Source organism: Aythya ferina (assembly GCF_964211825.1).
Source record: "Aythya ferina genome assembly, chromosome: 5".
In the NCBI taxonomy this organism is placed as follows: Eukaryota; Metazoa; Chordata; class Aves; order Anseriformes; family Anatidae; genus Aythya; species Aythya ferina.
This window is the reverse complement of record NC_140301.1, coordinates 17,131,645-17,158,199: the sequence shown is the minus strand read 5'-3', so window position 1 is coordinate 17,158,199 and position 26,555 is coordinate 17,131,645. Positions and strand designations below refer to the sequence as shown.

Below are 26,555 nucleotides of genomic sequence, written 5' to 3'. Positions count from 1 at the left end.
AGGAAGAATTCTGAGCAAGCTGAAAGCTTAATCCATCCTACAAGCTTGGAAGATTCTAAATGTAGTTAGAGTTGATGAGTTACAGACAGAGCAGCAACACTGGTCTAACAAGTATATTTAATTCATGAACCAAGCTATATGATAATTTTAAGGGCATTAGCATCCTTGCATTATTGGCTGCTTTCTGCGTTAGATTTGGTTGTAAATTTGTAGGCATCTAAGGCAAGCCATTTCTTTGCTTTTCTTGTGTCAGGTTTCCATGTATGTTTATGGAATGTTAGTAAAGAAGAACTTTCTTTCTCTGACAAGTCTGTCCTGAAATATTTTCATGGTCAGCTGACTGCTAAAAGAAATGAGTGAATCCAGGAGGAACAAACTGATATTCTGCTTTAAAGTTTGCTTGCATTTTTTTTCAGATCGGAGTTAGCTCTTACGCAGTTGAATATCAGATTAAGTTTTTGGCTTAAAAAAATAAATTTAGATGCTTCAAAATGCAAAAGTTACTATCCCAGATTACATTTCTTTGGAAAAGACTGTTAAAATATTGTGTACTTGCAGAGACCAAACTGAGTTTTGGATGCTAGAATTAGGAATAGAAGAAATATCCTGTGGGTTCAGAACAGTAATGCATTTTAACCAGTACTGTGACAGTGGTTGCAGAAGGTATTATGTAAAGTAGTACTTGGCTGACTGTTATCTGTCATCTGTTCCCTTCCAGCATCCATCATCATCAAACTGAGTAGAAAATATATCCCTTCCTGTTCCCTTTAGTATCTCTGGACCACTTGTCCAAGGTTTTGTTGAAATCCTTTTTCTAAATTTGCCGATAACTGCCTCTCCCCAGCATTTCATGGAAAAAACACTCCATGAGTTACACGCTCCCGTGGGGTGTACAAAACAAGAGTACTCTTGTTTATCTGTTTTAAGCTGATCTCCTAGTAGTTTCAATAAATGCCTCCTACTATGATGCGATATGGTAAATAACTACTTTGTTCCTGTTATCTGCTGGCCTTTTTGACCTTTATAAAAGAAAACAAAATAATCTGGATTGCCCATACTTCTCCAAACAGTAGAGCCTGAAACTTGGTCTCTGCTCATAAAGCAGCTGCTCTATTGCATTAATTGAGTTGCCCTTTTCTTGTACCTTTTCTACTTGTATTTCCTCCCTGAGTTATGGAAGCCAGAAGCTGTAAATAGCCATAATGTTCCTTTAAAAGGTACATTTGTACATTCTTGCCACTTTAATCTGTGTCAAAATCATTTTCTGTTTATAGAATAATTCATAAAGGAAGCAAATAACAATTAGCTGGGCTTGTTTCATGTAACACAATGTCTGAAGCTTTAGACACTGTAACTGCAGTTGCTTGACTAAACTAGTTATAAGTCACACAGAAATACAGGCTTCAAGTAAGAATATGATAAAGACCCAATACAATCCAAGGTTTGTGGCATTGTTTGTAAAATTTGCCTTAACTTTGGGGCTTTTGATTTTGCTTACGAGGTATTTCTTATACTTCACAGATTATTCTGCTGTAATGTTGAATTGATAAGTGGCAGTTCGATACCAACATCCATCTTTATGTATCAATAAAAGACATTTCAAGTCTACATTTTCCCTTGAATTCACTGCATTGAAGTTGAAACATGCTGAATTCATTTTTCTTCTTGAACAGATCCAGAAAACAATAAAAAAGACAGCTCGTAGGGAACAACTGATGCGAGAAGAAGCTGAGCAGAAGCGTTTAAAGACTGTACTAGAACTGCAGTTTATTTTGGACAAATTGGGTGACGATGAAGTGCGTAATGACTTGAAGCAAGGATCAAATGGAGTACCGGTGCTGACAGAGGAGGAACTGACAATGTTGGATGAATTTTACAAGTTAGTTTACCCTGAACGAGACATGAGCGTGAGGTAAACTTAAAATAAAGTACTTTCCTTTGTAATTGTCAGTCAGCTGACGATATATTTATACTATGATAATATAAAGGCTCAGTAAGAAATTCTGTTACTGTTTTTCAAGGTTGAATGAGCAGTATGAGCAAGCATCTGTTCACCTGTGGGACTTACTGGAAGGGAAGGAGAAACCTGTTTGTGGAACAACCTGTAAGTATGTTCTCTTTATTAAAGGGGCAGTGCACCAAATTTATGTTTGAACTAAAATAGCCTGATATAAAAGAACTTAAGCAGTTAAATATCTTTCCAGCTTTTTAGAGTAGCTACTTTTTCCCGAACATTGTCTGTACTGTAACAATAATTGGAGAGTGAACTTACGATGTAGTGTATCTGTATTTTTGTCCACTGATACAGCATTATTCAGTATTTAGTTTAGTCTGTTCTTGCTGTTTTAGCAGTATTCTACTGCCATTGAGGCTTGGTAGCAATTCTTTGTTTTCTGGAAACGTGTGTGTGTGGACCAGGAGCTTAGTCAATAATACGACCTAATATATAAACTGTCCTGGCCTTATTTAGTGTGCTGTTCAGCTCTCTGCTGTCCCCTCCTACAGATGCATTTTATTTCTGTCCTAGTTTCATTAACTCTGCAAATTGGGGCATGATCATTCACATTGCATTTCCGCAAGAAAACAGTCAAATTTCCACAGATACTTAGCTTCTAACATTAGACCTTAAGAAAATGGCTCTGATAGACAGTTGTTTCTTGTATTGTAGGGAATTTCTGAGGTTTTTAGCTGGAAATAAATAAATAGCAAAATTTTAGGGAAGATTATCCTTCTTTGTAGGTAAAATGGCTAGCAACTTTTCTTACTTGCTTTTTAAATTTCCAGTATTCCTTATTATGTTACAATAATACAGAGCTGTTGAAAGAGTTTTTGTTCTCTTTGTAGAAAATGAAATAATGGCATTGCAGTTGTTATCTAGCCCACTTTACTGAGGAATGATACACAGAAGATTGTAAAATACTGTGTCTTTAATTAGTATAAGACTCTGCTTGTTAGTGGCAGAATACAAAACCTCAAACCATTTATATTGTTAAAATGAAATTTTGTGAAGAGATACCAGGCTATTGGGTTTTTGATTAATATAACCATTTCAGACTTAGAGTTCTTGCAGAACAAGTGATGTTGGATTGTTATGAGTGCCAGTAGATGTGTAGTGTATACGTTTTTAGAGAGAGACAAAAGAGGAAGGAGAAGGTATGGGGAGTAGTTTTGGGAGAGAGACTAGGTATGTTCCTTGGAGGCCTTGTCATTTTCTTACGGGATGAAGTTGGGCTTGGCATTACATCTGGACCTCAGGATGAGCTTTTAGTCCTGTCATTGGCAATATTACTACATTCTGTGCTCTCCTGTGTGTATGTATTGATTCATAAAGTGACCAACATCACTTGTGAAACACGCATTGTAAATCTTCTGTTTTGAGTCTATTTTTTGTTGGACTAAACAGACAGTATTGCTAACTTTCCAGTGTGGTTATACTGATCTGGATTGAGATGGCCTTTGTATGAAGCACTGAGTGTAAGTTTGTGCTTGTTTCTCTTAAAAAGCCTGTTCTGAGCTGCTTACCTCATGGGAAAAATTTTTGTGATGGTGGTGCCAAATAATTAATTTGTACTGTTACTTGTTTCTATAAGACATTGACTTACAGTAAGGTTTCTTAGTTGGGAAATTGCAAAGAAATCAAGTTGAAACTTTTCAAAGTCAAAAGTGACCAGCGATACAGAAGTAATACAAGTGTAATCAAAAATATAAACTCTACACTCACTTCAAAGCGTTTCACAAATCTTCTGAAGAGTATTGTATACTTCTAAGGTTCTTCCTGCCCTTCAGATTTTTCTGAAGTAAGGTAGAATACTTATTAAGGTAGATTACTTATTCATTTTAATATGATCTAGTAATGCAGGCAGTAGTTCTGTAGCAGTAGCGTCTGTGGACTAGATAGACACAGCAGCGTCTTCATAGCAAAAGGTCAATAAAATGTCCATGGTATCTTTGGGAAGAAAGGAAAAGGGTTAGTAAAAAGACGAGAATTAGAATTGAGTGCCTGTTCATTTTTAACTTTAAAATTTTTCCTTTTCCCAGATAAAGCCCTGAAGGAGATTGTTGAACGTATTCTTCAAACTAGTTACTTTGATAGCACCCATAACCATCAGAATGGGTTATGTGAGGAAGAAGAGGCAACACCCACACCTGCAGTAGAAGACGCTGTAGCAGAAGCTGGTAAGAGTATGAAGATCCATTGTGACTAGCATGTTTCTGTTGTAGTTTCTTGTTGCTTTGGATTCATCAGAATGATAAAATTGAAAATGTAATTTTAAGTGCAAAAGGCACTTCATTTTTTTGAAATTCTTCATGCATACTAGTGTCTTGAATAGAAATGTAGTTATGTGATGATCAGATACACAAACAGCTGGGCAGTGTATATCGGAACAGTTAGCCATTCATTTGGCCCTGCTTTCAGCACTGACGAAAGAAGAGCAGAGCTGTGTTTCACAAGATTTCTGTAAGAGTGTCTTATGTCAGCTACTTTTTTGGAAAGACCTTAGATCACTAAAGTCCTTTCTGATGATCACATTGTAAAATTTCCTTAGTCATCCACAGGGAAAGGCTTAAAATTCTAACTGTGGAGCATCACGTGAGTGAAGGAACAAAGTCACTTGATGGGACTTGCTTCTGAACACATCCTTCAGCATTTGCTGAAGAACCCCAACTAGAATGAAATGATTTGGAAGCAGTGTTAAGCAAACGAAAATTATTTCCAACATCTTTCCTATTCTTTTTTTCCTATAGAAATTCATGTTATGAACACTTACAAATAAAATTTTGTTTGTGGCATTAAAATAATCAAAGATTTAAGTTCTGGTTGCCAGAGGCTTTTCTGCTTTGTGGTGGTTCTTCCGCCAGTTAGTCCTTTTTTAGAACGCAAGAGCTTTTGAAGCCAAGAGTATGTTTACATGCTTAAAATTCGAATATGTTCTGGAGAAAATTTGAAATTTGGGGTAACTGAATGTAATTCTTTGTAGTAAGAATGCATTTTTTAGTTCATTTTCAAAACTTTGAGGATCTTTTTTATTGCTTAACTCTGTTAATATTCTGATACTTTTTATTTTCTTCATTTTGAGACAGAAGTTTATTTATAGCATCAGGTTTGTTTCAGAGCCCAGCAGATACTTAATGGAACAAGGCAGTGATATTGAGGTTCTGATTTTAGACCCAGTAGAATCCCATACCCTTTGTTATAGTAGGTTTCTAATGTTAGGTATTAATATGAATCAGGTGTAAATCTGTGTCTTCACTCTTACACCTAGCTGTAATTCCTGTGAAATAGTCATTTGTAGCACTTCTTTAAAGTAATTTTTTTTTTTTTTTGGTAAAGAAAATCTAATCTGTAATGTTTTGCTTCTGTCACATAAGTGGTGGGTGGCTTTTTTTTTTTTTTTTTTTTCAGAACCTGATCCAGCAGAGGAATTTACTGAACCAACTGAAGTTGAATCGACTGAGGTATTACTCATTGGAAAGACTGTCATTTTATATAGCTGTAATGCCACTTACTTTTACTTTCATACCCTTTCTTATTTTTATTTTAGTATGTAAACAGACAATTCATGGCAGAGACTCAGTTCAGCAGTAGTGAGAAGGAACAGGTAGATGAGTGGACAGTTGAAACGGTTGAGGTAAGATCTTGTGTACTGCAGGTAAAATTGCAATCCCTGTTTCCACTGAATCACAATTCATGACAGGTTTTAGTACTTCACCCTATCTCCCCCAACATGTATAAAAAATATATATATTTAAATAGGCTTGGGATGGCTATTCATTCTTCAATGGTATATTTAGTTCAGGAGTACTTAAAATAAAAACTATGCAGCCTGGCTAAGCTTGTGGAGATCTTGCTTTATTCAGTAGTAGCTTGTATGGGAAAATGGGACTTAAGTCTTAGACTTAAGAAGACTTGAGATTTGAAGACTTTTTTTTTCTAAGAGACTTTTGTTGCAAATGTAGAACTTAGGTTTACCTGCATAGCTGCTGACAGCATGGCATAGTTGTGTGTTTCCTTGCGCAGTTTCATGGAGAGCAAGCTGAATTTTAATACCTGTTCCAGATTGCGTATACACATAATACAGCATTAAAATATGCTTCTATATATACATCTCTGCTTTCAAGAAATACAGTACTTGACATTGTTTAACTCGTTGCTACCTTGCAGTTGAGTGATTGTTACTCGTGATGTTTGTGGTACATTGCTACTGGGATCTATTCCCAGCTAAGTAATTCAGACTCAGCTGTGTGTTCAAGTCGATCATTGTTATACTAGAATTTGTGTCCTTTGTGCACTGGAAAGGAAAAGTCTCATGGAGTCATTCAAATCATTGGTATATTGGACTTTGGTCTGTGTCTGTTAGAGCCAGTTGTAAGCAACATCTTCCAAAAGCTGGAGGTTTAGTTTTTGGTTCACCTTAACTTTTTGCAGCAGGAAATTCCAGATGATCACTTTTTTAGATTTCCTCCCCTTGCTTTCTTCAGCCTTTTGAAGTGTTGCACTGGAATGAGAATTCATCATCTCTTTAAGGGGTGTAAAAAAAAGGGACCATTTTGAAATGGTGATCTGTTCTGCCTGGTTTTAGTTTGTTTGGCCAAAATTCATATATTAGGGTGTTGGAGACCACTAAGAGATTTAATAATGCTTAGGATGGGTGTGAGGCTTTTATTGTTAACTAGACACTAACTAACATTGCTACATGTGAAAGATTTTAGTAGTATTTTCTCATAGTATTCCATTCCCTCACATAAACATGCTGTAAGGCATCACTGCTATTGAATGTGTTTCAAGAAACCTCTTGTAAAGTAAAGAAACACTCCAAATAGCACACAAAAGAGGGATGCATATTTGAGGTATTTGTACTAGACACAATAGTTTAATGTTGAGGCTTGCTTGGCTTCAGTCTCTCTACCCAATTTACGTCTGTGTTTGTACCAAGTGTCCAGAGTAGCTCAGAGGTTCAGTTCTCTGTAGTTCCTAAGGTAAGTAGTACGGATAAAGACATGATAGTATAGAAAGTGTTGTTATGATTGGAGCCTGGTGTGCTTCCCTCTGCTCTTCAGGTGTAAGACTATATATTGCACAGGTGAAAAATCTACCTCAAGGGAATGATAATACGCAGTAATCGTATTAGTATGGTAAAATCATTGTAGTTTTGTATGAGACTGCTTTCAGAAACTCAATTTTCATAGCCCTTTTAGTCAGCTAAATCTGTGTTATATCAGTTTTGTTGCTGTAGAACAATACAAAGCAGTAAGAATTAGATATTTATCTCTCCTTTTTGTCTGAATTTCTTGTACTTTGTTTAAGTGAGAAATTTAGAAAAATCTGAAGTTGAAGACTACTTCATAATTAAGAACTTTATTTTCCCACATTTAACTCAAAAAGGGGTAATTGAGAAAAACTGTCTTTGGAATGACTCTTGCTGTACTTGCTGGTGTCAAAATCCCACTCCTTCTGGAGAGAAAGAGAACTGTCCTTAGGAAAGATGATTGTATATACTGTATAGTTTTTCTGCGCCTCAGCTTACAGTAGCTGTGGTGGTATGAATGATAGCTCTTCGTTTTGGAAGCTGATAGCATTCTGAAAGAGAGAACTTATATTGATTTCCATAATTGTTTATGAAGAGGAAGAAGGCTATCACGAACTCATTTTTTCAGTAACTTTCAAATAGACATGATATATTCAAGTTCTCAGTGGTATGTTTATAGTTTGAGAACTGACAATATCTGGCATGACACGAGCCTTCCATAAGTTTTTAACTAAAGAACTTGCTTGTGAATTCTCGAAGTGTGCTTCTTTTTGAATTATGTGGTGTTCTAATTTTGGTGAAGGTGTCCTTTAATGGTAATAGTGTTTTTAATTTTTTCCTTTCTCCCTTTGTACCAAGTACCTGAATCTGTGTCTGCTTATATACAAAGTTCTTTGAGGTTTAGATTACAGAACATTGGATGAATGTGTGTGTATTTTGTGTAAAACTGGAAACTGTCCTATGATTGTCAAGAGCAGGTATTCATTCTGGCTGACTTTGTGGTCCCAAAAATGTTTGTTCTTTCATCCCCTTCTGTTGTTGGTTGCCCACTGGCCTTCTTGGTTAGCTCTGCCTAGTGAGCAGCTGGGCATACAGTTTGAGTCAAATACTGCACTGCAGAGGGAGGTTCAGCTCTCCTAAAAGAAAAGTTTCTTCTTGATGCTGCCCCACTAGGAATGAAGGGAGATATGTGATTGTGTAATAAGTTTCTGGGTGCTTTTTAAATAATGATTTTTATTTTTAAATAGTCTCTCATAGTTTCTCATGCAGCAGACTGTTAGAAAGCAGTTAACTTCAGACCTACCAGAGCTGTTGTGCTTGTTAACAGCCTTAGGGCATACTTCCATGGGAATTCTCAAGAGCTTCACTTTGTAGGGCTAGTAGTAGACATTTGGATATGAAGGGAGTCTTGAAGATGAATGTAGGTTGTGGTTGGCTTTTACTGTTGTTCAGAGATTTATCTTTATTATTTTTTATCACAGATGGCTAGGGATTTGGTAAGGGGAAGATCTACAGGAGTTTGTCAGGCACTTACCCATGTAAATATCACATGAGCAATGTGTGTATGATCAAGGAGTCAGCATGTTGAAAGATGCTTAAGGTTTCTTTTGAGAAGTTGAAAAGTAAATACAGACTTCAGAGAGTTTAAGTTTAAAGTCTAGATCTGTGATTATAGAACTGGACTAAAGTAAAGGTTTCATCATTTATCATGACTGCTGTACAAAATTAGTCTTTTGCCGTTATATTAAACCAGATGTTTTACATAAATTTAATTTTTTCAGACTTAGATGCATGTATGCTAATTTATATCCTGTTCCACCGTAAGTTTAAGCCTTGCTTGCTTATCTGGAGGATGATTATTAATTAAACTCTTAGGATCATGGGATTAGAAAAACAATGGTCAATTTTTGTGACAGTTATCTTCTTAAAGGACAGTTGTTGATGTAAATGCAAATTGGAAATGGCATTTCTGTATTAGGGGAGTTACCTGAAAAGCAAAATTGGTTCAAATTGCAGAAATGCTACTTCTTGTGCACCTCAGCCATCCTTGTAACTCTTGGCTTTTGAGCTATTTGATGATGGCTGTGCTTAGATTTAGATGTTCACGTTCAGCTTCCCTGATTGCTTTGTTATCTTCAGCAAGGTGGTATGTGAAAGCATCTGTTGTCTTCTTGTTTGCACATGACATGCTGGAATATGTCTAGTAAATCCTGTCTGCTGTGCTATGTCTGATGAAGCTCTTACCATCTTTCAGTCTCAGCTTTCTTGCCTGCTATGAGTTGTACTACTTCTGGGCTTGTCTTGCAGTCTTTCCAACAGACAATGCTACCTGCTGGTCTCAGACCATAAATCAGTTTAGCTAGAATAATGGTTGTGAAAGACATGGCCGTGAAAACTTAAAATTCTGTAGTCTTAAGAATGATCCGCAAGTTCAAACTCTGTTTATATTCACCAGAAAAAAAGGTAGAAGAAAACAATTGTTTTCCATGTGTAAATATTTCCAAAACTTGACTTTTCCCTTTATTTGAATTGCTAAATGTTGATAAATACGAGATAAATTGTCGCAAATTCCATGCTTAAAAAAAACAACAACAAAAAATTAACATAGAACAAATTTTTGTTAGCACTTTAAAAAATGGAAAATAAGAGCAGATGGAAAGCAAATAGAATGCAGTCTAAGCTTTCTAATCCTGTGAATTGCTTAGATCATGTCTGTAGGAGGATATAGGATTTTTCCTTCAAGAACACTAGTAATTACGTCCATAATGAATACAGTGGTTCTTGTAATTTATGGCTATTGTCTCATTTTTTTTCTGTGCATTGTTATCTTAAGCTGAAATTTCAGTTAGATGCTTGTTTCTTACTAGGTTGTAAATTCACTGCAGCAACAGACACAAGCTACATCTCCTCCAGTTCCTGAACCTCACACGCTCACTACTGTGGCTCAAGCAGATCCTCTTGTTAGAAGGCAGAGAGTACAGGACCTCATGGCGCAGATGCAGGGCCCATACAACTTCATGCAGGTATGACGAACCCGCTGCAGCACTGTGAAACTGGAGCCAAAACCAAAAAACAAAACACACAAAAAAAAGCACTTGCTGGCTTTTAATCATTTAAAGAGCCGCTGATGTTTGTTTGAAGAATATGATGGTCTTGCAAACCTTATGGTGCTGTATGACAATATTTCATCCAAAGCCAGCAAACTTACTGTATTGCTATGGAAGTACAATTAGAATGCTATTGAGCTTTTCAGTTGTGTTTGTACTAAATCTGCAGAGGACGTGGAAAGTCGTGGACCACTGAATTAAGTAATGTATGGTGCCTAAGTGAGACTTGCTATAAAATACCTCAAGCTCGTTTTAAATTGTGTTATGAAAAAAATCTGCAACACCCAAAGGGCATACTTTTTGGGTGGCTTCTTGAAAGTTTCTGAAACAAAAAGGTTTCATGAAGTTTCTAGTGTCTTTTAACCTCTAAAATTCAACAACTAGAAATGCATTGGGAAGTACGTGAATGCATTTCTTCTTACTCCCTGAATAAAAACTAAACTTCACTAATAAATGAAGCATATACTTAAACTTGTGGTTTTGGTGTGTTTTCTGTTTGTTTGGTTTTTCCTTGTGCATTTTTTTTCCCTACAAAGAAAAATGCTAATTTAGGGTAAAGAATAAAGAACCACATCACCTCCTATTCTACCTGGCTATTAAAATCTGCCTCTATTTATATCAGATAAACTCTAGTTTTTGTATTTGGACTGAATTTTCATTGTGTTAAATACCTTTTGGAATTCTTAGTATTGATACAAGTTTTAAATGGTAAAATTAGCTGTTTGTTTGTGGACTAGGTTTCTTTTCTTGTGACCTGCTCATTTGTACATTTGAACACTTTATCTTTTAAAAATCCAATAAACTAAATTTGGTTTTTCTATTATTATTTTTTTTCCCAGGACTCCATGCTGGAGTTTGAGAACCAAACACTTGACCCTGCCATTGTATCTGCACAGCCCATGAATCCAGCACAGAACTTGGACATGCCACAAATGGTTTGCCCTCCAGGTTTGTAATGGTAAATCCTAAACATAAATACTGGGGAAGCCTGCAAGTCGTCTGTTAGAAATGCTTCAATTACGGCTACATAGTGAAGGGATCATTGCAGCTAATATTACAGTACTGTTCAGGTGTGTTTTTCTACGAATTTGGATTGTACTTCTGAGGCATACTATTTATACACTTCCAATCCTCCTTTTTGTTTTGAGTTGGAACATTTTAAATGTTTTTAAATAGGCAAATTAGATTTTTGCCTAGTCTTTTGGAAATACCTGGAGTGTTTTAGATAACTGAAAAAAGTATTTGTGTGGAAAATAAATGGGTATTTTGAATATAGTTTTTCCATGCTAGAGGGATAATCATCTCTGATGATGATGTATCAAATAACTGAATTTAGATAAGATTGCAATGATGTTCTGTAAAAAGCTTTGATTGTACTATATAATAAGTGAAATTATTTCATTTCAGTTCATACTGAATCAAGACTTGCCCAGCCTAACCAGGTCCCTGTGCAACCAGAAGCTACGCAGGTAAATTTTTAGTAAATTTACAATTGATTTTAGTCTTAATTAGTGCTGTAACAGGATATAATTCCAAACTACAGCAGAAACTCAAAGGTGAAATGCAAAGGTTTTTTTTAAGATCTAGTGGAAGAACTGTTTGGAAAGCTGCTTTGTGTAGTCCCACTCTTAAATACATGTAGTTGAAGGTTTCTCTGCATTCTGTTTGAGACAGATTGATAATTTGACACGCCAGTCTTTGCCTAGTAGCTTTCTCTTCTACGTCAGATATGTGGTATGCAGTATTTTTTAATATAGATAGAAGCAAGTTACTATTTATTCATTTATTTGCAGCAGAAATGCAAAGATCGGAATCACTTGGTTAAAGGGCAGTCTGTATCTATTTAAGTGATCAAAACCAGATTTTACAGATTAATTGCATAGTTCCTGTTATTTTTGTCTTGCTCTGTTAAGAATTAGTCCCAGTTGCTTGCTTGGAGTATTTTATACTGGAGTTGTAGAGCTGCCAGAATGAGTTTGAATGCTGTTTTCAGTTGAGCTTTCCTGCAATTCTTTTTAAAGTAGGATTAATTAAACTTGGTTCAGTAATGTATATGTGATGTATTCTGCCTCTCATTAAGATGTGCAGTTTCTTACTGAGTTGCCTAGTGATTACAGAAATTCCTGACTTGGTATTAAGCACGTATGGCATCTCTGAGTATTCTGCTGATCTCAAGTAATGAATCTGATCCCTGTAGGTGTGTGGAAGCCAAAAGAAACAGATGTGTATCTTAAGAGTAATGACAGTATAAATGGCTGGCTTCATCTTTTAGAGATTAGCTCTGAAGCTTTTAAGTCACTTGTTTGTGTAAAAGCAGGAATATGTTTTCTTCTTTTTTCTTGAGAGTTTCCGCTGTATGAAAATGCTGAAATGCTAGTACTTGTGCAGTTTTCTTTGTTTGTAGATGTAGAATATCTTTTTTCATCAGTTCTCTCTGCCCTAGCTTTTTTTGTTGTTGTTGTTAAGTGTTCTGTAACTTACCCCTGTGGATTTTTTTTCTGATTTTCCTTGCTTCAACTAGTGCTGCCAGTGATTCTCTCAGCAGTCTTGCAAGTGGTAGCTAAACTCAGTTCTTTTTAATATTCAACAAGACGTTCTGAACATGCCAGTAACTCAGTATCAATCAGTTGCCTCCTGAAGTCCTCAGTAGCCTTAAATGTAAAGTTTGCTGCTTTGTTAGTTTTCACTTACCCTGTGTAGGAGACCATAGGCTGTAAAAAGAGCAAATTCAGTCCACTGAATAACCAGTGCCTTTTCCATTTCTGTATGAGTTTGCCGTTCTCCCATATAAACTTCCTTATTTTTCTCTCACTCCCTCATTTCCCAGGTTTATTGTAATGGTAGTTGTGGTTGTGTAAGGAAATTCTTCAATTAAAGCAAATGTCCAGCTGATAAAGAAATATTCACAGAATCAAATTTGGCAGGCGATTGGTGGCATGGCATGTCACAGTATGTCAAGCTGAGGTAGCTAAACCTCTGCTCATTACAGAGTACTTCATTTTTAATGGTTGTAAAGTTGTGCTGGAATAATTATTTTTACTAGAGAAAACCATTCATTCCAGAGTTCTGTGATATTTTTTATAAAACTCTGTGTGAGAATCAGCTGACTTGGGGGCATTTGGGGTTTATTTTGTCAGGTTCCCTTGGTTTCTTCTACAAGTGAGGGATATACAGCTTCCCAACCCATGTATCAGCCTTCTCATACAACAGAGCAACGGCCACAGAAAGAATCAATTGACCAGATTCAGGCAAGTCAGATTTCACAGAGGTGGGAAGGACTATGCTTGCAGGTGTGATCAAATGTTCTTCTGTGGTTTTTTGAAACTGAAGCTTTGTGATTTTCAGTTATCTACTGATAGGGCTGTTACAGTTCCATATAAGTTCAAAATTTTGAGCCTGTCTGTGACCAGAAAGTCAGTCCTTTATAGGGTTGTTAAGTTACTAGATTGTCTGTTTAGTTAGAAGTAACATGACAACATTAGCATATGAGCATCCATGTTATTAGTTTAGTTTACACACTGGCTACTAGTTAGTCCAGAAACCTGTTCATTTTGCCCCCTTTGTTTTTTTTATAATTGTGTTTCAAGTTAATGAGGAAGAAGTCTGTTACATTTTCCCTCTCCCATTATGCCGTTGTGAAAGAAGCTGTTCAGCTGATGTAGAAAATGTTCGTTTGCTGGAGTGAATCCAGTGCCTTTCCATTTTTTTTTTTTAGTGTAGTTTTCACTACTATTCAAAAACTGTTAAATGTCGTTTGTCTATTTATTAGGCTTCAATGTCACTGAACGCAGACCAGACCCCGTCGTCATCATCACTTCCCCCTGCATCCCAGCCCCAGGTTTTCCAGGCTGGATCTAGCAAACCTTTGCATAGCAGCGGAATCAATGTTAACGCAGCTCCATTCCAATCCATGCAAACAGTAAGTAGCAAATAGTTTTTGAATGACTTTATTTTGGTAGTCATTCCTTTTGTTGTTGTTACAACATCGGAATTGGTTATGTAATTGCAAAAATGGTCTTTGGTTACTCACATTTCTTAGTCTTGCATATTTCTTTACGTGATCCAATGAGGGGTTATAAAAAAATGCATTGGACCAGAAAGCTATCTTCCTATATTATAGGTATTCAACATGAATGCACCTGTTCCTCCTGTTAATGAGCCAGAAACCCTTAAGCAACAAAATCAGTACCAGGCCAGTTACAACCAGAGTTTCTCCAATCAGCCACACCAAGTAGAACAATCAGATCTTCAGCAAGAACAACTCCAGACAGGTAAACTTATTTTAGAGAAAATAAAAATGCTGAGAGTTTTACTAGATCAGATAATCAAGGCTGTGAAGTCCTAAGAGATACAGCAAAGCATGTCACATGTTCTCACATATACCTGGTCTTGCAAAGCTGCCCTTCACTGGGCAATGTCTGACTTCTGTTACTTCATTTTGCACCCCAATATTCTGTCTTGGTTTGAATATTGAGCAGGGGTTGAAATACAATATTTCTCCAACTGTCAAAGTAATTTTGCCACTTGGTTCAGTTATAAATAGAATTATAAATCACAAACAGGATTAATGATTATTTGAAAGGTGAAAGCAGTATAGTGGAGTCCTTGCTCTGCTGATATTAAAGTTAAATGTGCCAAAGAAAAAGTTCATTGTACTAATTCAGATGACAAATTTTAAAAAATAAATGGTAAGATAAAATTGTGAACAAATATGGACTGGTTCTCAGAGATGGTGGAATGTTCACAAAGGTCTAGAACCTTCTGCAAAAAAGGTTAGAGAGTTGGAATATAGCAGGCAAAGTGGTTTCCAAGTTAGTAACTTAAGAAAAACAACTATAATACAAAGTCTATGTACAAAACTATTCTCCCAGCCTTCCTATTACTGCTTTCCACTCATAAAATGTGTAGATGCAGAGAGGGATTACAAGTGAAGGACATTGGAAAGAGATGGCAATGGTGAAGTGCTAACAGCTACTGGAGGTGCGGAGTAAAGGAAAAATGTGATCCTTATTCTCTGCAACTGATTATCATCATGAATTTTGTCTTCCTTGCAACCTGGGATAGGGAGGTGGGTAGATGAGAAGAGGGGGAACCAGATTTCCATTGTTGCCTTGCACTTTGTATGGCTCAAAAAACAACAACAACAAAACACCAAAAACGGAGTCTGGGGAACAGTACTGAAAGTGGGCCACGCGGTATTAAGTGCTTGTCATTCTGTAACATTTAAGTAAGTGTAACTGTTGACGCAAAAGAAATACAGTGCCCTTAGAATAAAACCCTGCCTATTGTAAAACCTCTAAAAAGGATGACCGCTTCATGCATTCCTCAAGAACAGAAAGGAGGTTGGGAGATCAGAGAAGTTCATAGCACCCTGTGGCTGAGTGAGCTTGAACTACAGTCATGCTCCCTGTTGAATGATGAAGTCTTCTTTTCGTGTATAGGAAATAGGAGGGGGACTTATCGCTTAAAATTGAGATCTTGCTTAAATATTTGTTGTCAAGCTGAAGTTTTGCAGCTGCTTCACTCTTATATACAGAATTCCACTTTGTGTTGTATTCCTAATCCATTTCTGATGATTGCTGTGATACAAAGATGTGACAAACATTGTTCCCAAGAATCAGACAGTTTTAAGCTATCTATGCTGCTTTTGCCTTGTGATTTATGTATCATATAGAAGGAAAGGATCCCCCCATCCTACACAGCCAAAGCGGCCTCTGTGTTAGAACATTCCCACAACCTCACCTGTAGGCAGGACAGCTATGCCTAAGAGAATTTATTTAGTGATTGCAAGTATTTGTTAGTGGCCCTCCACTCAGTTCAGAGGGGAGGAAGTTAGAGACATGGGCTAACTTATTCACATTGGTTTTTAGTGTGTGTGCGTGGCTGATTTTTTTTTTAAAGGGTTTGAAATAGCACAGGAAAACTTTACCTGCATTATGAATACTTATTTCTGAGCTTACAGTAGAGACTATTTGACATTGACTTAACCCAGAAATGGCAGACAGCTGATTTATCTTAATATTGTGGGATGGCTGACTAGTAAGCTCAACACTTAATTGTGCAGATTATTTTTTTTTCAAATGGGTAAGCATTTATTGATGTGTACAATGGTACTTCAAAGCTTTGAACGTTGAGTTAGAAGGGGGTATGTGTGGGAGCATAAATACTCAGCCTTTATGCTCTGCTTTTTCCCCACTTGAAATATATAGTGGTTGGCACTTACCATGGCTCTCCGGACCAGACCCATCAAGTGGCAGGTAACCACCAGCAACCTCCCCAGCAGAATACTGGATTTCCACGGAACAGCCAGCCTTACTATAACAGTCGGGGAGTGTCTCGTGGTGGATCACGTGGGACTCGCGGCTTGATGAATGGTTACAGGGGACCGGCAAATGGATTTAGAGGTAAACAGCTTAATTAAACTCTCTCATCTGACTTTTATCTGGTCCTTTCTGGAAACACTGCGTCAAGAAACCATGTGTTATAAAAATGATGGTAGGTCATCTGTGCAAGCTGTTTATACTTGTAGTAAATATTCAGTTTGTTTTGGCTTACTTAAGCAGCTCAAATTTTAGATGCTTTGTTAGGCTTCCTACTAAGATGTAAATAAAGAAGCCTTTTCCCTGTTCTGTGCTTGAAGGCTTAATGTGTTTGACGAGGTATCTTAAGTTGTATTGCAAGCATAAACAAACATGGAAATATCCAACAGGATGTTTCACAACTATCAAGTGATGAATTCAGACATCAGTTGGTATTTCAAAAATGTTTTTTTTTTCTAGTCATGGTAGAAGTGGTATACTTTAGAGTTTCATCTTGCATCTTATTGAAAATGGGCTTTATAATTCAGAAATACAAGAACAAAAGATCCCAAAGTCATTATTCTGAAGGAATTAATAGGAGTGGAGGAATGATACTGGATTTTTGGATAAATAAGAACAATTTAATCAGATATTGTGGCACTTTCAGTGTTGCAGAGATGGCCGGGATGTGTGTTAGAATGAGGAAGACGTTGTTTCCTTGTTTGGTTTTCTGGGATTAGACTTGTAAATATAGCACTGAAGGCTGTTTTTTCTTGCTCTGGTCTTGTCCTCTCATGTGGTTGGAGAGTAGAGAAGAAACCTGTGTAACAAAAATGCAATTGATTGTAGTTGAGAGGAAGCGTTCACCATTTGTTTGCTTGGAATTGATCTGGAATTCTGAGTTTTGGACTTGGGACTGAAGCCATCCTTGGCCATACTTCCTGGCTTTCAGAGTATTCGCTCTGGAGGAGCTTGAGTTAGCTGTTGTGGCCTTGCAGGTCACAGCTGTTACGTTTAGATCACAGTGTTTAGCTGTGGGTTGAATGTTATCTAAATGAAACCTCAAATTACTAGAGAAACACATTGAATGGTTATCTCCTCCTCATTCTTACTAGATAGCTGTTCTTGTTACTTGTAATAGTACTAGCACTGATGCTGCATAGAGTTGCTTAAATTGCAGGTTAAACAGTGCTTTTTTTTTTCTCTGAGAATTAGGTAGAAAGCTCTTAAGTTTTTCTTTGTGGTAGCATAATATAATAGGTTATTGTTTCTAAGTGAAGGATGTGCATTCTTTTCCATAGGAGGATACGATGGCTACCGTCCTTCATTTTCCAACACTCCAAACAGCGGTTACACGCAGCCCCAATTCAATGCTCCTCGAGATTATTCAAACTACCAGCGGGTAAGCTACCAGTATGTCACGTTAGTCTAGAAGTAGAAGAAAAATACATGCATCAACAAAAGCACTGATGCAAGTCAATAAGTGAAAACATTTCCCTGTGACTTTTTTATTTCTAATGAAGACAAAAGTTTTAAATACTGAACAGATATTTGGAAATTGCTGAATTGGAGATGGCTAGTTATAATTGGGAAGCCGAGTGATTTTTGAAGTAGCTATAGCAAAGTTGAATGAATTATAAAGAATTCTCTTAAATACAATTATCATCACAACTTTGTGAGAAAGAATGATACTTAAAGAACGTAAATCCACTGAAATCATCTTTTCAAACTTGTAAGGGACTGTCTATCTTCTGCAACACTGATTTGTTACTCTGAAATGGATATAAAATTTCAGTGTTCTGTAGGAAGTATGCTCTGTCTGCTCAAAGCTTAGTCTGACAGGAAAATATCTGTCTCTGCATTATCCCCATGCAAATATTCACCAACAAAGGAGAAGACTAGTTTTGATCCTACCATTAGAATGTCAATTCATTTTTTGACTGGTCCTTTATGGAAACCCATCTGTTTGATCTGTGTGGAGTTGGAAGAAATCAAACACTAAACAGTTCTGTTCGCCTTTATTACTTATATTGAAAAAATATTCTGTAACTGGAGAGAGGATTTGTCATTGTACATTTTTATTACAGTTGCTAAATGCTAGGAGGACTAAGACTTCATTTTCCTCACATGAATTAAAGCTAGTAAAATGCTGTATGTTGAAGTTACAGGTGTTGCATCAGTGCAGATTGTTGTAAAAGCTCTTTATTTCACTGATGACTATTAACATCCTGAAACATTATACAATATTTGTTTTATGTCATAATGTTTTTCCATTTTTATACTTCAGGATGGATATCAACAGAATTTCAAACGTGGCTCTGGACAGAGTGGACCTCGGGGAGCTCCTCGAGGTAATTCCTGAGTAGTGTATACTTGATTTGGGCTAAATGGAAGCTTTTGATCCAAATTCTGAACTTTTGTATTTAAAAAGCAGCCTCAGTCCTTATTCAGCAGATCACAATTGAAGGATAAGCTTGCTTTCCTCTGACCTCATAGTTGACCCTGCTTTGGAACATGGTCTTGTACTTGTAGAAAACATCCTGAGGTCCTTTCTCACTTTAATTTTACTATGTAAGGGTATGGAAATATGTTGTCCTGTAGCTTGTTAGTGTCTGCTATGTGTACATCTGAGAAAACAGCAAAATATTTATCGTAAGGCTTTAATTGAGCTTACATGTTTTATTTTTCAACGCTGTTTTCCACATTTTTTTTTCAGTAGATACTGGGTGATAAGATTGTCTTCTGCCTCCTGCAGACATTTTTATGATAATTCAGGTTGAATTTTGAAGAGTTCTGTCCTTGACCCTCTTGGTACTGAGGGCCCCATAGTGTGGAACTGTGGCCTGGAGTTAAACGTTGCATCAGGCTGTGGTGAAGCTGAGAACATACTACAGAAACCATAGCTATAAATGAATAAAAGTCTTGAGGTTCATTGTCAGAGATGTGCAGGCAAGCATGAGAGGACTTCACCAAGTGACAGACAGTTCTCGTATATTGAGAGTGCAAGCTACAAACAAATCCTTTCTTAATGAGGGATGGAATGAATGGAAGTAAAAATGTGATTTAGTTAGCTTGCAGTATCTATATTCAAACACTTAAAACAAACAAACAAAAAAAACTATTGCCTTGCATTACTGCAGAGTTTCTTGTTTTAGTTTTCATACCTTCATGACATATTTTTTTAAATTTTTCTTGAAGTTAGTGCGGCATAGTGGTTCTGGGAAAAAAAAGTTACTGGGCTGAAGTTGCAAACTGCAGACAGGTTACATAATGCTGAAATTTGATTTAAAGGCGCTTTTAGAACCATATATAGCCTAGATACACACCAGGGACTTCTTACCCAGTTTATACTCAAGCTTTTAGGATTTTTTTTAACAACCTGACTTCATGCATAATTCAAGTGCTTTTTTATATTTTTTCTAGGTCGTGGAGGGCCCCCAAGACCAAACAGAGGGATGCCTCAAATGAATGCTCAGCAAGTGAATTAAACGAATTCACAGGATTACATGAAACGCCAAAACCACACTGGCCAGTGTACTATACATGTTACCAGAAGAGTTATTATCTATTTGTTCTCCCTTACAGGAAGTTTGTTGTAAAGGGACTATTTTCATTACCCATAATGACAGGACTACAGTTGCCAGCTTTATATTACCTGGATATGGAAAGAAATGAAACAACGTTTACTCTGCATGTTCTGTCCTAAGCATCATCTTGAGCCTTGCACATGAGATTCAGATTCCTCACCCTTGCTAAGAGTAAAGCAAAAAAGGCAATTTTCAGGGTGATCCAGTCTCCATGGTTAACTGAAGTGGCAGGAAAAAGCAAAGACTCACTTCTGACATTAAAGTGATGCAACAAATTTTGGATATAATCTGCAAATTCATAAAGATTTTCTGTGGTGGCAGTTAAATCTAATGTTCCCATGAAAGGATTGAAAAAGTGAAGTGTGGCTTGATAGAGCAACTGCATTTCAGCTTTTTCGTATTAAATTGAAGCACTGAACAGTTCAAGATGTGTAGTGATGCATATTTCCCCAAGTAGGCTTATAGCCAGTTTTTGACAAAGAAGAAGCACCCTTAGCTACAGCACTCCTCATCACCAGGGCCCTGTTTACTGTGGCTAAGGATTTAAGATCGCTTGCATAACTGCTAATGTAACTGTGTAATTTTTTAAAAAAAAGAAAAAAGCTTTGATTTGGCACTTCAACAAAATTTTGCAACAAATGTGAGATTTAACCTGGATGGCCACTGTATATTTGATGTGAAGTATTTAGATATCTCTTTGAAACACATTTAAGTTTCTTTGATAGCAATGACTTTTGTAAGGATTGGTACTCTCTATCATTCCTTATAACTTGCACATTGTCTGTCACTAATACTTGACCTTGCTGTATTATCACCTAAATAACTGATGCCGGTACTGATGGAAATCTCTAATGGATAATCATAACACTTTTGGTCACATGTCCTTTTTGTCTTTCCTGCAGCCTTGAAGGTTTTAAGAAATCTCAAATGCCCGCTGCTGCTGCCCTTTTAATTGCTATCTTTTGAAAAGCACCAGTATGTGTTTGAATTGATTTCCCCTTTTAAGGGAAATGACAGCCAGCAGTTACAGTTCTAATGGTATAAGCAAGACAAATAAAACATGTTTATAAAAATTGTATCCTGGAACACTGGTTTTCAGCGACTGAAACAAATTTAATGTAATGGGTTGACATTTCATAAGGTTTTTTCACTGAAAAGATTTTCTTTTTCCTGAATAGATGTAAACCTTCCTCCTGTTTTTCTGATTTTATTTGAATATCTTTTGTGACTTCTTCTGGCAAACTTTTCTTTTTATGGAGACTTTCCTTTTCATCAAGGCAGCAATGTATAGAAGAAATGGCATAAGACTAGGAGCTGGAAATAACCAAGTCTTATTCAAGTTTTACTGCATACTCGTAGTATAATCTTTGGAAAATCACTTGTGCCTAACTTTTGTGCACATGCACTCTCTCTGCAGTGGGGAGAATATATTGATAGCTGCCTCCATAGAGGTGTTGGTAGTTCTGTTGCATTTATAGCACATGCAAGAAGAAAAGTGCTATAGTGCTCATCAAATAATTTGTGTGTGTGGAAAGGTGAAATTAAAGAACAGCTACCTGTTGTATAACTGTTATATACAAAACTGAAGGTTGTTTTCACTCAGAGGTTCACTCAGAGGGCCATTTCTACTTTGTATCACAACCGAACTTTCTGAACTTGTAGTCAGATTTTTGACTTCATTGTGAAATAATCTGAAACTCCATATAAATAGGTGGTAACATCACTTTTCCTTGTTGCGTGTGAAGAGCACAAATGAGAAATGTTTTTACTGAGAGAAGTGAAAAGCTTTTGAAGACAATACTACACAGCAAACATCTTGAAACAATGCTGATGGTTAGAAGCGCAGCAGTTTTAGTCAAGGCCTAGAAACATTCCATACCAGTATAACGATATAACCTGCAGTCCGGTAAGAAATTGCTGTTCTGTGTCTTTTTTAGGAAGCTATTACTGAAATAATAGTCCCAACTGTTTTTTTAACTGGAAAAAAATAAAAGATGAACCTTTTAATGCTGAACTGACATAGGAAAATAGTGAATTCTTTTTTGTTTTGTGCATCAGCTTACTTTTAAATGGTTGGTAGAACACAAGCTATTCAGCCTTTTCTATTGCACACCAAATGCGAATTCAAAAGCTAATTGTAGTTTGATAGTAAACTTGCAGCGTACTGAATTAAAGACCACTGAATGGATCAGAACATTCCAGTTAAGTTTTTTTTTTTTAAAAGCATAATTTAAATTTATTAATAAAATGTGGGTATCTGAGAGGCCTCTTATTTCAGGTACGCAACCTTGTGAGCTTTTCAATGTATGATAACGGTCTTTAGAATAGCTGCTCTGCTGTATGCTGATAGAGGGAGATGTGTTTTAGTAATAACTACAAAACAAGTACTTAATACATGTTTGATCTGGGAATTTGCACTGATTCCTTTAATCTCAATTCATGCAGCTAATAAACAGTATACTGAAAAATTGCTTTGAGTCACAGTGTGGCGCACAGATCCACAACCTGGTTTTCTGGCCTGCTCAGGGGGTTCTGTTTGTCAGCCTAATGGTTGATTGTAAGGGTCCAGATTGTTTTCTTCTCTGCTTGATCCACTGCAGTGCGAGTGTGGAGCTATGCATTTTAAAGAACTATATTTAGAGAACTAAAAGAGCTTTTAGATATCTTCACTCCCTAACTTAGTTCAAGATCTGAGTCACATTCAGATCACAAGCACTCCTAGATAACTTTAATTTGAAAAAGATCGTCTTTAGAACAATGACTGTTATAAAAAGTGATGATACTGGGGTAAAAAGGGGGGCAGTTCTGGCTTAGTTGTGTTGCAGAGTCCTTTCTGGATGCCGGGGGGGGGAAAGGAATTTATTTCAGTGAGCGGCTGCTTTAGGCTTAACTGGCTTTAATGCCTGTGGTTGTAAAGAGTTGAGTGAGTGTAGTACACTCCTTCTGAGCAAGTATATAAGCACATTGATTGTCCTCTTCTGGTGGTTTTACTTGATTCTTCTGTGAATTAGTCTCCTGAGAGCATAACACGCTTGTAATGACTGCCTTACATACAGTCAGCTAAGAGAGATACAGATTTTTATTTTTGGCTGGGGCTTCGTTAATATTGGTAGGCTGTGATGATATGCAATGGTATGCATTTGGGAGCTGACTTTTAGCATCAGTGTCTGTAATATAAGGATTCTTGAGTAAATCATTTACAGATGGCTCCAGAGTTTCCAGATGTTTCCACCTAATGTTACTCTGGCAATCTTGGATCCTTTCTAGACATCCTATAAGTTTTAACTCAGAAGTCATGGGTTGCTTCTCATACCCGAGGACACTTTTTTCCTACTTTTTACTTAGTTCTCCGTGTGTATGGGCTCTCTTCTTAAGAAGAGTTCACTAGTACAAATTTTGTATTTTGCTGTGGAGTTAGTTGAAGACTTAATCACTATTTTCTTTCCAAGATACTGTTTCATGTGTAGCAATATCTGAAGCACTGAATTCTGGTGGCTCTAAACATCATCCAGAGTAGCTGCAAGAGTAATGTTGATGACTTTTAATAGCTAGTAATGTATTCTCCTGGGACTTTCTAACTTTCAGAGAATTCACGACCTTGAAAGTATGTTGTATCAAACTGTTCTGCATATCTTATTAGGTAGATTTTTTTGATTGAATTACAGGTTACCTTCATACATGTTGTCTTTGTAGAATGAATCGAGCTTCCTTCTCTCACCAAATGGTACTCAGTAATTTTTCTGGAGAGGGAAAAGTGTTCAAATGGCTTTAACCCTAGACAGACGTTGAAAATAGGATTACTGCTTTCACGGTATTTACTTCCTGTGATTAACTGCAAATGGGGCAAAAACTCTGTAATCCAGTAGAATAAGGTACATAAGTAATTAGAGGAGTTTTGGTCTTCCTTTCCTTTATTTGAAAGATCCTGGTACTAGCTAAGCTGAGTAGTTGACTTTCACTTCTTTGCAAGAGCTATTCATTATAAATGCTCATCTGAGACATGTGTTTAGTGTCAGTGGACAAAATTGTGCTGTTCAGATTCTAACATCCCAAGTCTGCTGTGGACAGAAAGGGACATGAGGAAGCTGCTTATTAACCAGCCCTGTTAATGAGGCTGCCAGAGTTGCATCTTGAAAAACGAAGATTCTTCCTGTCATGCATGCAAAACTGTTCTTAAATGAACTGAACGCAAACTCAGGTACATGAAGTTACAGACTTACAGATGGAGTGGAGGAGGAGGTTTGCAACTATATGAATATGTCTGCTTGAGTCTTTCAGGTCCTTGTACCTGTTTATACAGTACTCTGCATCTGCATTGGACATGGATGGAATTTTAAAGGTTTTCAAGCATTTGAGCTAGCACCATTGAAGTTCTACAGATGGGGCAGATATTCACCACTGATTGACCTAAAAATCAGTGCGTCATCTGAAAAGCAAGCAGGAAACAATCCTAAACAATAAAATACTCATTTTGAACTTGGAAAGATGATTTTTTCTTTTTAAAACCTGGGCTTAAATACAGTTATGATTGTCCTCTGGAACATTGCTGGAAACTCGAGCACTGCAAAATTGTGTGGTTTCCTTGTGATTCTTTCTGTAGGTGACACTATCTTCGTTAAAGCTTCTTTGACTATGCCATCACCACATCAGCATCTGAGTGATCAGTCTCATACTAGTCTTGGGTCTCATATTCAGTGGCAAAACTACATACAAGGATCTTTAACGTTAATTTTGAAAAATTAACATTGTTAATGTTTATTTAACATCAGGTTGACATATCCTGTACTCGTGAAGGGTAAACACTTTTTTGTTTTCAGAAGGAAAGGGGGATGGTTTTTCAAAATCTCCAGTTCGCAATTCCTGCTTTCTCTTGCATTCAGATGGGTTTTCTTCCAAATCAGTACCGTTTCGAGGAATAAAGCTTTCATGCATTTTTATAAGCACTACACTTGTCTGCTTAGGGACTGATACTGAATTTAAATCATCTAACATTTAAGAAGAAATCTAAGCTGATGAGAAGGCTCCAGTGGACTTTTAAACTTTATGTCCTTTCTTGTGTGAAAGAAATCCCTACCATCACTTGCTTCTATGAAAACTTAAAAAGTAGCATCTTGGGTTTCTACTCTATTTCTACAGAGTTTCAGAAACTGGACATCCTTGAATTTCTACTGTGATTTGACAGAGCCTCTGATAAATAGGAATTTCTGATGATAAACTAATTTTCTAAATGGTTTATTTAAGGGAAGAGGTGCTATTCTATTCATTTTCTTAAGCTTTTTGAATATGATACAGTTGAAGTTATTTGTGGCTCTGTAGATGTAGCCTTAATGGAGGGAAGGTAAACTCCCAAAATTCGCATCCTGAAGCCAGTTTGAGTGGTGTTAAAGAGAACTGTGTTAGCAAAACTAAAGTCTAACTTAACAATTGTAAGTAGTTTGTTCTGAGTGAAGTTTATCAGTTAGCTTTTGCTGCAATTATCATCCCTTTAACTTTAGAAGTTAGGTTACTTTCCTCCCTTTTAATGTTCATAAAATAATCAGATGGATGTAACTAGTTCAGTTCCAACTATGGTGTCCTATTTCTCCTTTGTATGAAATGTGCTCGAATACCTGATAATGGATCAAGATTACACCTGATTTTTTTGGGGATCGAGATAAAATTTTACTAATAATCCATTACATGTGTATTAAATAAAAAATATATTTTTAAAGCTATTCAATTTTAGAATAAATTTTAGTAATGCATCTACCATAAAGTAAGTTTTCACAATTACATTTTAGTTAATTGTTAGGTTCAAATTTTCTGATGGCCTTAAACATACTTGTATGTGTCTGCAGTTCTTTAACTCTCCAAGACAAATTGGTCCATGGCTTATGTAAACACTTGAAAAATAAATTATTTAAACGTTTTATGTCCTTTTAAGCAAATATTTCATACCTATACCTTAAGGACTTGGTTTGCTCCACTTACATTGCATGGGTGGTTTTGTCTCAGTAACTGGGGTCACCTCACCAGGAATTGTTTCACAGCCTGTATTATTTTTAATTCAATAGTTTTGTCATACTTTTGCTATACTTTAAAACTTAAAATATCCCAAAATACATCCCCCGGTATTAAACACATTTTTCTATCATGTTATCTGATTATTAAACTTCGTTAATTATTTTTTTGGCAGTCTTAAAAGCTAAGAACAAGTATGTCTATGCCCAGAGCCTGGCTCAGCTTTGGTAGGGGAGGGTTAAGCGTCCAGCTGTTAGGGTAGGGATAGTCGTGCTGTCAGTTTGAGAAGGAAGACAGAGTTTCTGCGATCCTGCAGGGATTGGAACCAGCTCAGAGCCACGAATTTTCGCTTTGCAACTTGTGATATTGTATGGAAAACTGCACCAGCTCTGGCTTTACTGCACAGCACAGCTTCGGGGCTACGAGCTGCTTCAGACTTATTGGGATTTCACACTTCGGCAGCACAAAACACCCCACCGTGCCCCCGGGCTTTGCCCTTTTCACGTGCGTTGCGTTTTTATTTCGGACAAAAGC

General features: G+C 36.7%; 1 protein-coding gene across 3 annotated transcripts in view; it reads left to right on the top strand.

Moving 5' to 3' along the window:
- CAPRIN1 (cell cycle associated protein 1) overlaps positions 1-21,099 on the top strand; it is a 33,402-nt gene extending 12,303 nt beyond the window's left edge. Inside the window, exons 5-19 of one of the 3 annotated variants that reach the window (XM_084522167.1) lie at positions 1,674-1,912; positions 2,022-2,104; positions 4,039-4,176; positions 5,405-5,457; positions 5,544-5,630; positions 9,896-10,051; positions 10,975-11,083; positions 11,543-11,604; positions 13,273-13,383; positions 13,905-14,054; positions 14,256-14,406; positions 16,345-16,539; positions 17,736-17,836; positions 18,722-18,785; positions 19,858-21,099. In XM_084522167.1, coding sequence (XP_084378293.1) covers positions 1,674-1,912; positions 2,022-2,104; positions 4,039-4,176; positions 5,405-5,457; positions 5,544-5,630; positions 9,896-10,051; positions 10,975-11,083; positions 11,543-11,604; positions 13,273-13,383; positions 13,905-14,054; positions 14,256-14,406; positions 16,345-16,539; positions 17,736-17,836; positions 18,722-18,785; positions 19,858-19,922 — 1,764 coding nt within the window. In that variant the 3' untranslated portion in view covers positions 19,923-21,099. The remainder of the gene's footprint in view (positions 1-1,673; positions 1,913-2,021; positions 2,105-4,038; positions 4,177-5,404; positions 5,458-5,543; positions 5,631-9,895; positions 10,052-10,974; positions 11,084-11,542; positions 11,605-13,272; positions 13,384-13,904; positions 14,055-14,255; positions 14,407-16,344; positions 16,540-17,735; positions 17,837-18,721; positions 18,786-19,857) is intronic. The other 2 variants (XM_084522168.1, XM_084522169.1) reach the window with 2 other exon arrangements.
- The last annotated feature ends 5,456 nt before the right edge of the window (positions 21,100-26,555 follow it).